General features: G+C 45.7%; 1 protein-coding gene across 1 annotated transcript in view; it reads right to left on the bottom strand.

Moving 5' to 3' along the window:
• The window catches only part of WDFY1 (WD repeat and FYVE domain containing 1), a 62,476-nt gene extending 49,084 nt beyond the window's left edge, over positions 1 to 13,392 (bottom strand). Inside the window, exon 1 of the mRNA XM_002712502.6 lies at positions 13,153 to 13,392. Coding sequence (XP_002712548.2) covers positions 13,153 to 13,289 — 137 coding nt within the window. The 5' untranslated portion in view covers positions 13,290 to 13,392. The remainder of the gene's footprint in view (positions 1 to 13,152) is intronic.
• Positions 13,393 to 15,492: the final 2,100 nt, after the last annotated feature.

The following is a 15,492-nucleotide window of genomic DNA, read 5'->3' as shown; positions in this document are numbered from 1 at the left end:
TAAAAAATAACACAGTTCTGAGTTTAGACTGCAATTTTATTGGAAGGACACTGTCACTGATCTGCTAAAACTTACGTCTGGCAATCAAAGAGAGTAGATGGACTTTTTAAATCTCTTCCAGCCCCATTATTGGAATCACAGAGTTAATTAAAAGCAAGTTTAAAATATACTTTAGAGAACTGCCAAGTTTATTAAGCCTTATCTGTTTAAGCTACTATATAGTAGGAACAAAGATGGAATCAAAGGATGATTTTTTTCCTCCTAAAAGAACTGTCTCTCAACCCAGGAAGCATTTATGATCAATATCTTCAAATCTGTAATTCCACATGGACATAAATACATTTGAGTTCGATACACATTTTTCAGTACATATTATTGGTAAGAGTACCCTGAAAATCACGCCCAGGCGGCTGGCATTGTGGCACAGTGGGGTTAAGTTGTCACCTGTGGCGTTGGCATCCCATATGGGTGCTGGTTCACATTCTAGCTGCTCCACTTCCGATCCAGCTCCCTGCCAGTGCCCTAGAAAAGCAGCAGATGGGGCCCCTGTCACCCACGTGAGATACCTGAATGAAGCTCCTGGCTCCTGCTTTCAGCCTGGCCCAGCCCTGGCCGTGTGGCCATCTGAAGAATGAACCAGTAGATGGAATAAATAAATAAATAAATAGTTATTTTTAAAAAGAAGAAGGAAAATCATGCCCATGCTTTGATACATGGACTCAAAGGCAAATATTTCTGATAAAATTACGTGGTCAAGTTCTATCTCACCTGAAACAATAGCATTTTTAAAATTTAATATATTTTGAAAACTTTTCAAGAAACACCCAATCACCCTAAAACAACAGAAGTGATTTTAGCATCTTTAAACTTTCAACTGACATTTAGAGATTACTCAATTAATTAAAATGAGAATTTCATAGTATATTATACATTACAAATTAAGTCCAAAGTCTTGATTTCTTTTAAGCTCTGGGCAAATGGTAATTTTGAGGAAATGTTATTTTTTAGTTGCTCTTAGGGATGCTGGTGTTACTTCATATTCTGAAAAACCTCCAAACATTTCTCTCACTTATAGAAAAGGATATTTGTTTTTCCTATTCTGAGAGTATATCCAAAGAATACAGCCAAAAAAAATTAATTCTGGTTCCCTACATGGTTTCTGTAATTTTGAGATGTTAGTCTGAAAAAGAGAGAGAATAATATGACCCTCAGTGAATCTATTTTTATCAAATAAATGGCAACTTTCTTCTAGCCAGTGCTCTGGAACTTGGTTCCTTCCGCAGAAAGGAGTCTTTCTCCTTTGGTAACAGAGAAGGAACACATGAGCCTGTTACTGCACCGAGCTTCTAAACTAAAAGGCACAGAAAACAGCCTCTTTTTGTAAAAGAAAGATGACTAGCTGGGGAAACTACAAACGACCATTCCTAACTGCAACCTACTGGGCGCCTTCTAGGGTCCGTGACTTTGGTGAGTCAGCTGATTTCCTCACAGAGAGGAAGGTCCCCGGGTGACCACAGCGTCTGCACCACCTGCACGGGTAATATGTCTCCAGAAGTCAGATGCCAGATCATTTATCCAAGAAGTCTGCTTTCTGAATAAAAGAACCATTCCTACTGTACTCTTTTCACCACTGGCATCAACATGGTTTCTTGTAACTCTTATTGCCACAAAGAAGTCTGAAGTCCATTCCAAGCACTGCAGGCAAGAGGGGTCTAGACAGGGTACAGGAAGTGCAGGGTCCATACAACATTCTTAAGTTAAAAAAAAAAAAAATCTCAAACTCTTTCCACAGTCTAGAAGTCTTGAAACAAGCTTAAAGAAGCACAGTTTGAGGCAGTAAAGAAGAATGGCCTATTTTTAATTCTGTTCTATGCTTCCTTATTCCCAATAGTTCTGTTGACTGAGCCAATCAAACCAGCACGTGAAACAATGCTACGAGCATTACACTGTTTTAGGTATTGAAACTTTTCAAACGTCACCATTTAATCAGTAAAGACAAACACATAAATGAGAACCATTAATAATATACCATGGTAAGAGGGAGTTAACGGAAGGAAGCGGGAGTATGGAAGGTGGGCTGGGGATTTGGCAAAGATTGCCTGAGAAGGGATGACATTTAACAAGTTTGCATGGATAGTGAGTGAGTCAAGCACACAAAACAGAGAAGAGCACAGTGGTAGGAAGCCTTTTAGGGGTACTGCAGGTATCCCTGGAATTGCTTACTAAAGGGTGTTCTCCACAAATCATAGCCTAGAACCCAACATGTACTCCATCAATACCACTTGCACTCCAAGCACCCCTTGCTTCCCATCAGGTTGCACAGATGGACTCTGTTGATGGAAGGCAGGCAGATCAAATACCAAGAGGATGAGGAGGACAGGAAAAAGCTCAAATAGACGACTATCACCTCAGGGTTCTCTAAGAACAATCTGCTGGACCTTCTTAAAGGTAACCATTCTTAGTAAACTACCATATCGTCAACAAAGAAAAATGAATACTTGAAAATATTATTTCACTATGAAGTTTGACAAAAGCACATCATTAAACCGATGTCTATTTGTTCACAATATCTCAACTCAGAAAAGTTTGCTAAGTACACACTGAAGAGAGGGAAGGAAATTCTTGAATTCTAGAAATAAATACCATTCACTGTATTATGATGTGCTTCCCATGAAAAAATTGACATACTATTAAAGTTAATGCCTACAACACAGCAATGGTTGAGTATCAATCAGCTAGTGGCTAGTTATGAAGGAGATGACATGTGACCTGCCCTATGGAGATACAGACCACATAGGAAAGTAAGAATAAACACAAAGCAACAATAACTAATATCTGATTGTAAGTAACTAAGCATAATGGGTAAGATACTGTAAGCATTGAAGAAAACTCGTAAAAAACATGATAGGCTGGTGCTGTTTTGGATAGTACTTTGGATTCTCCCAAAGACCCATGTACTGGGGGGCTTGGTGCCCAAAGTCTTACATTAATGTTAATGGATTAATGCTAATGGTTGATAGACTCAGGGTGGAGACTTGATCCAACCATAGGATGACAGTGGGGCCTTTGGGAAGTGACTGGATTGGATTGGATTCTTAGGGTAAAGACCCAAGGTCAGATCATGCTGGCTGAGAGAGAAACAGATGGACATGGATGATGCACATCTTCCTGTCTCTCTGCTTCCTGGTTCACCAGGTGATTGTTCCTCCTCCAAGTTCTAACCTCATAAGTCCCAAAGGGTCCCAATGGGACTGCCCAACTTTGGCCTTTGAACTTCCTCAACTGTAAGCTGAAATAAACCTTCTTTCCTTCTAATTCCTCTCAGGAATTTTAAATCTAAAGCAAGCTAATACATCTGGGGAGAATTATTTAATGGAGGAGGTACAACTTGAATGAACCTGTTTCATAGGGGTTTGAATATGGGAAAGAGGGGATGGGAGGAGCCTGGTGGAGGTAGGCACATGAACAAAAGCGTCCAGGTGGGAAACGTACCAGATATTGATGGGCAGAGACTACAGTGGCTTTCCTGGATATGAGGAACCACTAAGAAGTGAGAAATAAAGATGGAAATAAAGCCGGGCAGGAACCAATTAGTTATAAGGTCCCCAAAGTACTTTTATAGTCATGATGAAATAAGGAGTTAATGAAATGTTATGGGCAGGAAAAAGACATGATAAAAGCCATGTTGAAGAGATGAGCCTGGCAGTACAGTTTCAAGTAGGGCATTCCTGGACTCTGGGAAATGGGTTAATATGATGCTGCAGTAATTGAGGTTTAAAAGAGGATGGGGACAAGCCAAGCCCTAGGATAATTACAGGCAACATGCAGAAAAGACCTGACACTGCTGCCCTTGGGAAGGCCTGCTTGCAAGGTTGGCCCTTGTCAAGTGTCTTGGACTTTGGATTTGCAAAGGGTTCTCACCATTTATCAACTTGTAAGAGAGGCCTGTTGTGCTTAATGTTTACACAAAATACGTGGTTTATGCTGAACACTTGCTTTTCGTCTGGGGCTTTAAAATTTTGGCACACACCAGGAGGAGGGTGCCTATAGAATCAGACCCCCATAGAAACCCTGATTATTGAGTTTCTAATAACCTTCCTTGATACACAGTGTTTCACCCATGTTGTCACAACTAAGTGCTGAAAGACTTTAGCATGCCCTGTATGAGTCCACAATGACGGGATTCTTGGAAATTCATGCCAGTTTCCTCAGCTTGCCCCATGTGCTGATTTTATATTGTCTGTCTGGCTGTGATACATTAAGGAAGTGAATGTGCCATTCCTATCAGTGAATTAACAAAACTGATCTTGGGAACCCTAACACAGCAGGGAGAAGATTTCTTAAGGGAAACTAATATGACTGAGATGATTTGGAAGTGACCAAATATGGAAATAAACAAAAGGCATGAGTCAAACACAATGACAAGAATTTAGGTTTATAAATAACTCCCCAAATGGTATTTCCCTATTCAGGCAGGAAAATTGTTATTTTATGAACATACATACACATAAAGTAGAAACATATTTAACTTCTGATGAAATTAAATTAAGTGGAAAACAAATAGGAATGAAAATAATAATACTCGTAGGTACTACTTGTCCAGTACATTGTGCAAGCCAATGCTCTTCATCTGCTCTAATTCATCCACTCCTCATAAAACTCTATAAGACTGGCACTATTATCATCTTCACTTTGCCGATGAGAAAACTACAATGTAAGGGACTCAAGTAACACGGTTGGGATTCAGACTCAGGTATGCTGGCTCTATGTCTTAACCATAAATCTATGTTTTTAACTGTACTATAAAAAATGAATGTGGCCGGCGCCGTGGCTCACTAGGCTAATCTTCCGCCTTGCGGTGCCGGCACACCGGGTTCTAGTCCCAGTCGGGGCACCGGATTCTGTCCTGGTTGCCCCTCTTCCAGGCCAGCTCTCTGCTGTGGCCAGGGAATGCAGTGGAGGATGGCCCAAGTGCTTGGGCCCTGCACCCGCATGGGAGACCAGGAGAAGCACCTGGCTCCTGGCTTCGGATCAGCGCAATGCGCCTGCCGCAGCGCGCCAGCCACAGCGGCCATTGGAGGGTGAACCAACGGCAAAGGAAGACCTTTCTCTCTGTCTCTCTCTCTCACTGTCCACTCTGCCTGTCAAAAAAAAAAAAAAAAAAAAATGAATGTGACAATGACTACTCGAGCAATAGTGGAATAAATGCATTTTCACCCAGGCTTCCTACCTTCTCACTTATGCTTATTTTGTAACACAAATTAAAGAATCTACTTTTAGGCACTGCTTGACAATTCAAATACAGCAGTTAACACCCTGGTTTTCTGTATAAACCAGCAACTTCCAGCTATACTGGATTCCCTCCCAAGCACAACACTTTTAACATTTAACATGCTTATTCAGGGCTGTTTTATACAAACAAACAGGAAATATACATATTTCCCCCAAGTCACCTCAGTGTACTTAGAAATATCTAAAAAGGGAACAAATATATTAAATATTTATTATGCTTTTTCTAAAAAAGGAATAAGATCCAAAATATTTAAAAGTTCATTTTATATATTTTTCATTGTTTACCAGCCTAATCACAACATTCTAAAATATTTTAAAACACATGAGAGCTGTCTTTGTTTGGGCCACACGTACTGAATTTTCTGCAGAAACTAATCTTAGCCCCAGCCCAGGTCCCTAAAGAAAAAGCATAATATGCTTATCTCTTAACTCTATTTTTCCAAAATGAGGACAGCAGGCCTATAGCTTGAATTTACTTACAAAGATTTATAATAAAGTTTTTGCTCTAAAAATCTATCACTCAACCAACTGACTGCCCAAATTCTCGGTGCAGTCCCCAGAAGAGTCCAAAAGGCAAATCTAGCTGGGGACTGGGGCGCTGCTGGCTCACCACATGGCACTTCTGTTCTGAAAGCAGTCTCAGTTTCTGTTTCCTCAGCAGGAAAGTCACTGCTGCAGCTCCAGTGTCCAAACTTCACACTGAACGGTTTTTGTTCTTGCTTTGACAGTATACAGATAAGAAAGACAGCTCTACCTTATGGACTCAAGAATTCTGGAGAACTCAAGGAATTCATCATTCTTACACTTGGCTCAAATTCCAAAGATCAACTTTTTAGTTCCAAAGTTCAGGCAATTTAAACTAGAGTTAAAAACACTAATTTAGGCTTTGGTATCAATACTAACTGAAGTTTAAATGAGACAGCTTACAGTATTTGTTGCTCTAAAAAACTATATATAAATGATTTCATGCATGTAGTGGCATTCTCTGTTAACTCTTCATGACAGTCGAACTCACAAAGGTTTCTAATCAGACCCCTAAAGCTCACTGCCCAAATCAGAAATTACCTGTGCCTCTAGCTATGATGGAACTAAGCTTTGATATTATATGCTGGCATTATACTCTTTGACTGTATTTAGCGCCATCATATGCAGTTTGGTTTGGTTTATTGGGGTAGGTGAGTATGTGTGAATGACCCCAGGCAAATTCTATTTCAGAAGCTGACCACAAAAAAACAAAAACAAAAACAAGAGGTAAATTGTGTCATCCCCCAGTGGGTCTATATAGGCAAGCACAGTGACAAATAACTTTCCTGTCTTGCCAGGCAGTGGTTCTCAGAGCGTGGCCCCTGGGTCTGCAGCATCTGCAGCCACATCACCTGGGCACAGGGTAAAAAAGCCAGTTCTCAGGCCCCTCCTGACTTTTTAATTCAGAAATTTTGGGGAGAGGGGCCCTATAATCCATGCTGTACCAAGATCTCCAGGTAATACTGATGCATGCTCAAGTTGAAGAGCTGTGGGTCTAGAGAGACAACACAAACAAATGCATTAACACTAGACCATGTTTTTGTATCCCAGAACCACTGACATAGGGGCTGAATGACCTGATAGGGCTGGAGAGGCTGACCTGTGCCCTGCAGAATAGCGAGCAGCATCCCTGGCCTCTACCTCGAAGACAGTGGCTCTCACTCCCCAGTTATGACAATCAAAAATGTCTCTAAATATTGCCAAATGGCCACTGGGAAACAAGACCACCCCTGGTCAAGAACCACCGGCCTACATTTTAGAAAACTAGATACTAACTTCAGGAGGACCTTCAATCTTTCCCTTTATTCCCAAACTGCTCTCATATAATTCTCATGGTTTTCAGTTTTTATAAAATGAAATCAATCAGCCAGAGCCCATTTAAAATGCTAGAAGTTACTTTTCTGAGCATTAAAACAAAAGTTGCATAAAAAATGTATAAGCAAATTTTATTTTAAGATCTAAAAATTCTTGGGAAGGAATAAAGAATACCTAAAACACAACAACAGGTAGAATCCTAGCATTTTACCCTTTGCTGCCAGAGGAGTCAATCGTTGACCAACACTACTTGGTCTCAGCTCCTCCCAAGTATATAGAAAAGTCAGGTGAATTGCAGAAAAAAAATGGGCCTCAGAGTCAGATCTAGGTTCAAATCTCAGTCCCATCACTTAATAACTATGAGATCTTGAGCAGTCACTTCAACATATTTTGTGTTTCAGTTTTCTGACCTGTTAAACGGTCATTACAACATGATGTATATACTTTTACCATTTGTTCCAAAACACTCCCAGCAAAACTTGGGATAGCAGGATATCACTTGCAACTAAATGTAATGCTATTTCTTTTTTAAAAAATACCACTATTTATTTGATAGGCAGAAAGAGAGGGAGGAAGGGAGGGAGGGAGGGAGGGAGGGAGAGAGGGAGGAAGAGAGAGGAGAGAAAGCGAGAGTGAGAGCGAGAGTGAGAGAGAGAATGATTGTTATCTCACATCTACTGGTTCACTTCCCCAAATGTCCACAACAGCCTGGGCTAGGTCAGGCCAAAGCCAGGAGCCAAAAAATTCCATCTGAGTCTCCCACATACATATCAGGGGCTCATACATTTGAACCATCACCTGCTGCCTCCCAGGAAGCATATTAGTAAGCATCTGGGATGGAAGCAGAGTATCCAGGACTTGAACCAGGCATTCTGAATTGCATGCAGGTGTCGCAAGCAGTGGCTTAACCCACTATACCACAAATCCCGCCCCCAAGTGCACTGCTATTTCTACAGTAAAACATAATATTCACATTTCATGGGATAAACAAAGATTATAAATAGCTCCATCTGTTCAGATCAAGTTTTGTCACCAAATGAATTTTCAGGTCCAATTCTCTCTCACTCGCTTGCTCGCTCGCTCGCTCTCTCTCACACACACACATACAAACCCCTCCCTCAAAAAAATTTTTTTTAATGTATTTGAAAGACAAGAGAGTCAGAGGGGGATCTCCCATTTGCTGGTTCACTCCCCAAATGCCTACAAAGCCAGGTCGAAGCCAGGAGCTGGAATTCAATCCAGGTCACTCATGTGGGTGGCAGGGATCCAAGTGCTTCAGTCATCACCTGGTGCCTCCAGGGTGTGCATTAGCAGGAAGCTGGAATGGAGAGTGGAGTCTGCACTTGAACCCAGACACCCCAATACGACATGCAGGCTTCTCAAGCAGCAGCGTAACCTCTACCCCAAACACCCACCCCCCACACAAACTTCTGGCTTTTAGAACGTACTCAATTTTGGAACTGTTGATAAGGGAAGACAACAATACCTAAGCAGGGAGAGCAAAGGCTGGATGCAGTAATACACATAAAGGGCTGACTCTGTACTGACAGAGAAGTGACTTCAAAATGTTAGCTAGGGTTATTTTTTTTTTTTTTGACAGGCAGAGTGGACAGTGAGAGAGAGAGACAGAGAGAAAGGTCTTCCTTTTCCATTGGTTCACCCTCCAATGGCCACTGCGGCCGGCGCACGATACTGATCCAAAGCCAGGAGCCAGGTGCTTCTCCTGGTCTCCCTTGTGGGTGCAGGGCCCAAGGACTTGGGCCATCCTCCACTGCACTCCCTGGCCACAGCAGAGAGCTGGCCTGGAAGAGGGGCAACGGGGACAGAATCCGGTGCCCCGACCGGGACTAGAACCCGGTGTGCCGGTGCCGCAGGCGGAAGATTAGCCTAGTGAGCCACAGCGCTGGCCAGCTGGGGTTATTTCTAAGTACAAACTCCAATTCCATCATTTGCTTGTTTTGAACTCTCTGATGGCTCTTGACTGTCAAGTTCCTAAGAGTGACACACTTAAAGGCTCTTCCAAAACTGGGCCTGGGCCCTTCTGGCTCTCCATCCTCTCCCCTGCCATGACCTGTCATATACCTCTTGCTTGGTCACCTACAAGTAGCTATAGCTCTTTACTTAAAATTCCCTGCCAGCCTCCCTTCTGCCTGAAACAGGGATGCACATCCTCCTGCCTTCCAACAGATCACTCCTCTATCCAGGAAGGCCAACTCCAGTGACAGCCTCAGCAGAATGTCCTTGAACCCTGGCCCCAGCCAAGGAGCCTTCTTTTCTTGTGTCTCCCCAGTGCCCTTCAAGCTGAGCAGACAGCGCTACTTCTTCCCGACACCAGCCAGCCCCTAGGAAAGAGTGACACTGGAGTCAGCTGTCTTTCCACCCCACAAGTCTAGCACCAGCCCTGCATGTGGTAAGTGTCCAACAAGTCTTTGTATGAGTAAGGGAGGTCTCAGTGTTCTCCTTCCTCATACGTGTTGGTTTATCAAGTCAAGAGCCACAAAAATTTGTGAATCAGAAGTGATACTAGGGGGGCTGGCAACGTGGCACAGTAGGTTAATCCTCCACCTGCGGTGCTGGCATCCCATATGGGCGCTGGTTCTAGTCCCAGCTGCTCCTCTTCCAATCCAGTTCTCCGCTATGGCCTGGGAAAGCAGTAGAAGATGGCCCAAGTCCTTGGGCCCCTGCACCCGTGTGGGAGACCAGGAAGAAGCTCCTGGCTCCTGGCTCCTGGCTTTGGATCTGCGCACCTCCCGCCGTTGCAGCCAGCTGGGGAGTTGACAAATGGAAGGAAGACCTTTCCTGTCTCTTCCTCTTACTGTATGTAACTCTACCACTCAAATAAATAAATAAAATCTTTAAAAAAAGAAAAGTGATATTAGGGAAGGCACTATGGCTTTTGATCCCTGTTGTATTCCCAGTAAACACAGTACCAATGAGTGACTCAATGAATGAGGAGTTTACACATATTTATGACAATTTGAAAATAAACCACCACGACCACCACTGATGAAAATGCCACAACTGTGTGTTTTAATTAATCTCATAGTGCAGCACCTACTAAAAAGGTTATCCCACCTTCACGGGAGTTCCATGGGCCAGAAACACAGACTCTTAATAACCGGAAGCAGAGGCCAGTACTGTGACACAATGGGTTAAGCTGCCGCCTGCAGTACCAGCATGCCATAAGGGCATCAGTTCTAGTCCTGGCTACTCCACTTCTGATCCCGCTCCCTGCTAGTGCACCTGAGAAAGCAATTGAGGGTGACTCAAGTGCTTGGGCCCCTGCACCCATGTGGGAGACCTGGAGGAAGCTTCTGGCTTCAGCCTGGCCCAATTCTGGCTGTAGTGGCCATTTGGGGAGTGAACCAGCAGATGGAAGATCTCTCTCCCTCTCTCTTTCTCTGTCTATATTCTTCTCTCTATAATTCTTTCAAATAAATAAATAAATCTTTAAAAATAATAACATGGGCCAGCGCCGTGGCTCACTTGGTTAATCCTCCACATTGTGGCGCCACCATCCCATATAGGTGCTGAGTTCTAGTTCCGGTTGTTCCTTTTCCAGTCCAGCTCTCTGCTGTGGCCTGGGAAGGCAGTGGAGGATGGCTCAAGTGTTTGGGCCCCTGCACCCGCAAGGGAGACCAGGAAGAAGCACCTGGCTTCTGGCTTCAGATTGGCACAGTGCTGGCCATAGCGGCCATTTGGGGAGTGAACTAACAGAAGGAAGAACTTTCTCTGTCTCTCTCTCTCACTGTCTATAACTCTACCTGTCAAATAAATTAAAAATAATAATAATAACCTGAAGCACCAGCTCCAGTTCTCAGGGCACCGCAGTAAAGTAGTGTCCAAGTGAAAAAATGAGCTGACCAAACCTCCCCTAGAACATTTCAGTCCCAGAGCAGCTTAGTAATCACTTTCCATAAAACATTTATCAGCATAGCTCCTGGCTAGTAATCTCAAATATTCAGCACTTTACTCAACACGCATGAGTCATGAAAAAAATATTTTACTGAATAGAGACCGCTAACTTTTATGGTGTTGCCTGCATCTAAGTTCCTACCATGTAAATAACATTACTCTGTCTGTTGCCTCTTTTATTTTCCCCTCTGCCCCTGTGTTTCATGCACTCGTCTCCATCCCACTCCCTCCCTACGCATACACCCATGCCCGGGATCCCACTGCTCACTCCCCACCTGGTCTGAGGGCAACTGCAGTAAACTGGAGGGAGAGGCCTGCAAAGGCTTCCGGTCACACTAGCTCTCCAGTTCACTGGCAGAAAAAGGCACGCGGCTCACTGGAAAGCAAAGTGCAAAGGCCAAACAGGAGCTGCGCACTTTGGGTTTTGTCTTCCCACTCAGGAAAGGCCCTCAAAAGGTGGGGTTACACAAGGCTGGACTAAGCCTCCTGCTCCCCTTCCTCCCAGACTCCCCTGGAATATCACTAAGACCACAAACTGTACAAAAGAAACACAGTTTGTCTCAAGAAAACCAGCTATTTCCTTGCGTTTCCCATCAGAAAGCCACTGAAGTGCCAAACCTTTAGGGTTCTAAAGTCACTATTTAAAACAAATAACACCCACCCAATGCAATCACACAGCCCTGAAGACCAGGGAGCCCGTGGCCAGTGCTGCTTTGCCTCTCTAGCCTCACCAATCTCGGTGACTCGCAGGAAGGAGCTCCGTGTCCTCCAGTCTCGGCTACCTCTTTGGCAAGATGAGAAAACTGGACCAAATCAGCGTTTCCCCAAGTGCGGTGGGCATCCAAGCCAAGACGTCTCAGTGTAGGGAAGAGAGAACGCGGGGCAGGTGACTGGCTTGATGCCTGCGCTGCCTACTGAGTGCCTGGGTTTGAGTGACAGCTCTACTTCCCTGCGAATGCAGTCCCTGGGTGGCAGCGGGCCATGACCCCAGTAGTTAGTTGAGTCCCTGCCAACCAGATGAGACACCTGGATCGAATTCCTGGGTCAGTCTTCTGGCTGGCCCAATCCAGTCATTGTGCATATCTGTGGAGTAAACCAGCAGATGGGAGCTAGCTTGCTTGCTTGCTCTTTCTCTGCCTCTCAAATAAATAAATAAATACAAATAAAATTTTAAAGCAGAGCTTTTTTAAAAAGGTCCTGTGTGCAGTTATTATTCATTATGGAAAGTGATGTAATTTTCCTAATGGCGAAGATATAAATAAAATCACTTTAGAATAAATGCATCTATTTTTAAATATGAGTGGCTTTTATATATATATATATATATATATATATATATATATATATATATAAAAGTAGTAAATAAGAGTTCACGTGGTTGTAGCAGCTGAAGCAAAACTAACTAACCTAGAGGCCGGCCTTGGGCATAGTCAGGTGCAAACCATAAGCAAACTAGAAGGAAAAAGGATCCCTGCCATAAGGAAATTCCGGGCACCAGGACCCGCGGGAACCAGAGCCCAGCCCTCTGGGCTCCCACAGGCGGCGATCTGGAGCTGATGGGGTGGAGAGGAACAGAAACTCCTGGGCACCATGCGAACCCCAGGTGCAGGTCCCAGGCGCGGCAGGACAGGATCCCTGCAGAGAGGCGCAGGGGGACTGAGGCCCGGGGCTGCATGAGCCTGCTGGGGACCCAGCTGCAGGAGCGGGACCGGGTCGAGGGTCCGGAGCTGTAGGCGCCCGCTAGGACTGGGTCCCAGGCCAGAGGGGCGTGGTGGAGACCTGTCCCGGGCCGGAGGGGCGTGGTGGGGCCGGGGTCCGAGGCCGGAGGCGCCCGGCAGCCCCGAGTGCCCAGCTGGAGGGGAGCGTTCGGGCTGGGGTCCCGGACTGGAGGGGCGCTGTGGGACTGGGGTCCGGGCCGGACGGACGTGGTGGAGACTGGGCTGGAGAGGGGGATGCGGAGCAGAACCGAGGACCGGAGGGAGGGTCGCGGCGGGGGCGTCCGGTGCGAGTCCCGGGGCGCCCCCGCGCGGGGAGGGCCGCCGCCACAGACCCCGCAGCCCCGCACCCCGGCGCACCGCAGCCCCGCGCACGCCGGGCCGGCCCTACCTGTCCTCGCTGGCGGTGATCACGCCGTCCTCCTTGGGGATGAGCAGCGCGGCCGTGACGGCGTCCTGGTGCCCCTCGATCTTGCTCAGCAGCACCGGGCGGCTGCTCTGCGGCCTGGAGTGGATCTCCGCCGCCATGTTCGCGCGGCCGCGGCCTCTCCCGCGGGCGGCCCAGCAGCTGACGGCCGGGCGGGCGGGGACGCGCCGGTTTCCCCGGACTACCCGGGCCGCGTGGGCGCCGCGCCGCCGCCGTAAGCGCCCGAGTACTGCCGCCGCCTGGCCCGTATTGCTTAGAGATGCCGCGCAGCAGGAAAGGCCTTCAGCGCAGACGGTGCCTGCCTGCTGAGAAATAACGGAAAGAAACGAGAGTGGAGAAGTAAGGTCCTCACTTGGGTATGGACTGGGCAGTTGAGGGAGACGAGGGATTCTCCCCAAAACACTACTGCTCTACGTCTATTCTAAGGCACCGTTGTGTGATGGAGAAGTGGTGCTTTCGTATTCCCACGTGAAGAAGAGAAAACAGATCTACAGAGAAGTGCAGTCATTCGCGTAAGGGTGCGTCACTATGAGAAAGAGAAAAACAGCCGTGGCACTCCAGGAACCTGCCTGGAACCGTCCTCCAGGAGTGAGTGTTGGCTAAGGGGATGGCTGGGCGCTCACGGCTCCTGCTTACGGAATCTAGACGTTGGGCAAGACCTCTCCAGTCATGTCTCAGCACAGCCAGAACATAAACTGGCACCCACCACAAATGCACAGATACCCCTTCATCCTGCTAATGGCACTGACTCCCACTTCCTTACCTACTGCAGCTTTTAGCCTCTATCTAGTCTTGCTCCGTCTGCATTAGACTTACTGAGAATCCAATGCCCCGACTTCCTGACAACATCCAGTCTAGAGGGAAACCTTCTCCCTTCAACCCTCCCCAAATCCAACACAAAATCGTATCCTCTATCAAGTCCTTTCTGGCATCTTACCCAGACACCTATGGCTTCTCACAATGTGCCTTCTCCTTCCCAAAGGCAGTCAGCACACTTGCTCAACTATAAATGTGTTCCTGGTAGTCTGGGATGGAGCATAGCAACAGCTTCTAAGCTAAGCAATCTTGATAGGGACACAGAAAGCCAATGACTCCAGCGATTCCTCCACTCCAGTCTCTACCCTCCCCAAATATACTATATTGTTATTGCACTAGAGTTGGACTGTCCACCCAACTATTAAGCACTTGAAATGTGCTTGCTCCAAATTGAGATGTGGTGTAAGTACATAATGAATACTAGATTTTTAGGATGTAAGATATGGCATTAATAATTTTTATATTGATTACATTTTTAAATATTATTTAGATATATCAAGATAAAACTATTAAAATTAACGTGACCTCTTATTTTTTATTGTGACAAATAATTGTAAATCAAATATGTGGCTTTTTAAAGATTTATGTACTTATTTATTTATTTGAAAAGCAGAGTGATAAAGAAAAGCAGACAGAGAGAGAAAAAGAAAGATCTTCTACCACTGGTTCACTCCACAAATAGCTACAACTGAGCTGGGGCTGGGCCTGGACCAGGCTGAAGCCAAGAACTCATCTCAGTCTCCCACATGGATGGGAGGGTCCCAAGTACTTGACCCATCTTCCACTTCTTTCCCAGGCATATTACCAGGGAACTGGATTAGAAGTGTAGCAACTGGGACTCGAACCAGCACTGTAATGTATGAGTTGCCAGCATTGCAAGTGGCCCCAACAACCACTTATTAAACGCACAATATGAGCATACTGAGGAGAGACAAAACTCCCTTTGCTATTGGAACTTACATTTCCAGCAAAGGACTAGATCACAGATGCAATAAATAAATCCTAATACATGAGAGTGTGTGAAGTGCAGTGGGGAAAGTTCCACAGGGAAGGGTGTGGCATTTCCCACAGGCTGGTGTGTGGATACAGAGATAAGCTGTACAGCTTCACCTTCGTGGAAGAAGGGTGGTCAGCAGATGGGTCCTAGTGTTCAGCACCCTCAGGATCTGACCACCACTGTGCCCCTGTCAGACAGCAGCACATTCTGGAACTGAACAAGTCAGGAATACGAAAGCCTGGTCAGGACACACGGATGGGCAATCCTCACCCCGGACTCCCTTCTAGACTGGATGAGGCTTTGTTAGGCCTGGATTGCAGCGGACTTCTGCTTAATCCTGTGGCCTTCTCCTCCTTTCACAAATATTGAGTCCTAATAAGTACCCCGTGTGCCAACTTCTGTCTCAGTATCTGTTTCTGAAGAATATAACCTGAGACAAGTTCAGACAGTTAAGGCCAGGAGCTTGGACCCAATCCAGATCTCCCACATGG

Source organism: Oryctolagus cuniculus, chromosome 3, assembly GCF_051225735.1.
Source record: "Oryctolagus cuniculus isolate XC-2025 breed Fujian yellow rabbit chromosome 3, ASM5122573v1, whole genome shotgun sequence".
Classification (NCBI taxonomy): domain Eukaryota; kingdom Metazoa; phylum Chordata; class Mammalia; order Lagomorpha; family Leporidae; genus Oryctolagus; species Oryctolagus cuniculus.
Note: the sequence above shows the minus strand (reverse complement) of the source record. Positions and strands in the feature narration are given on the sequence as shown.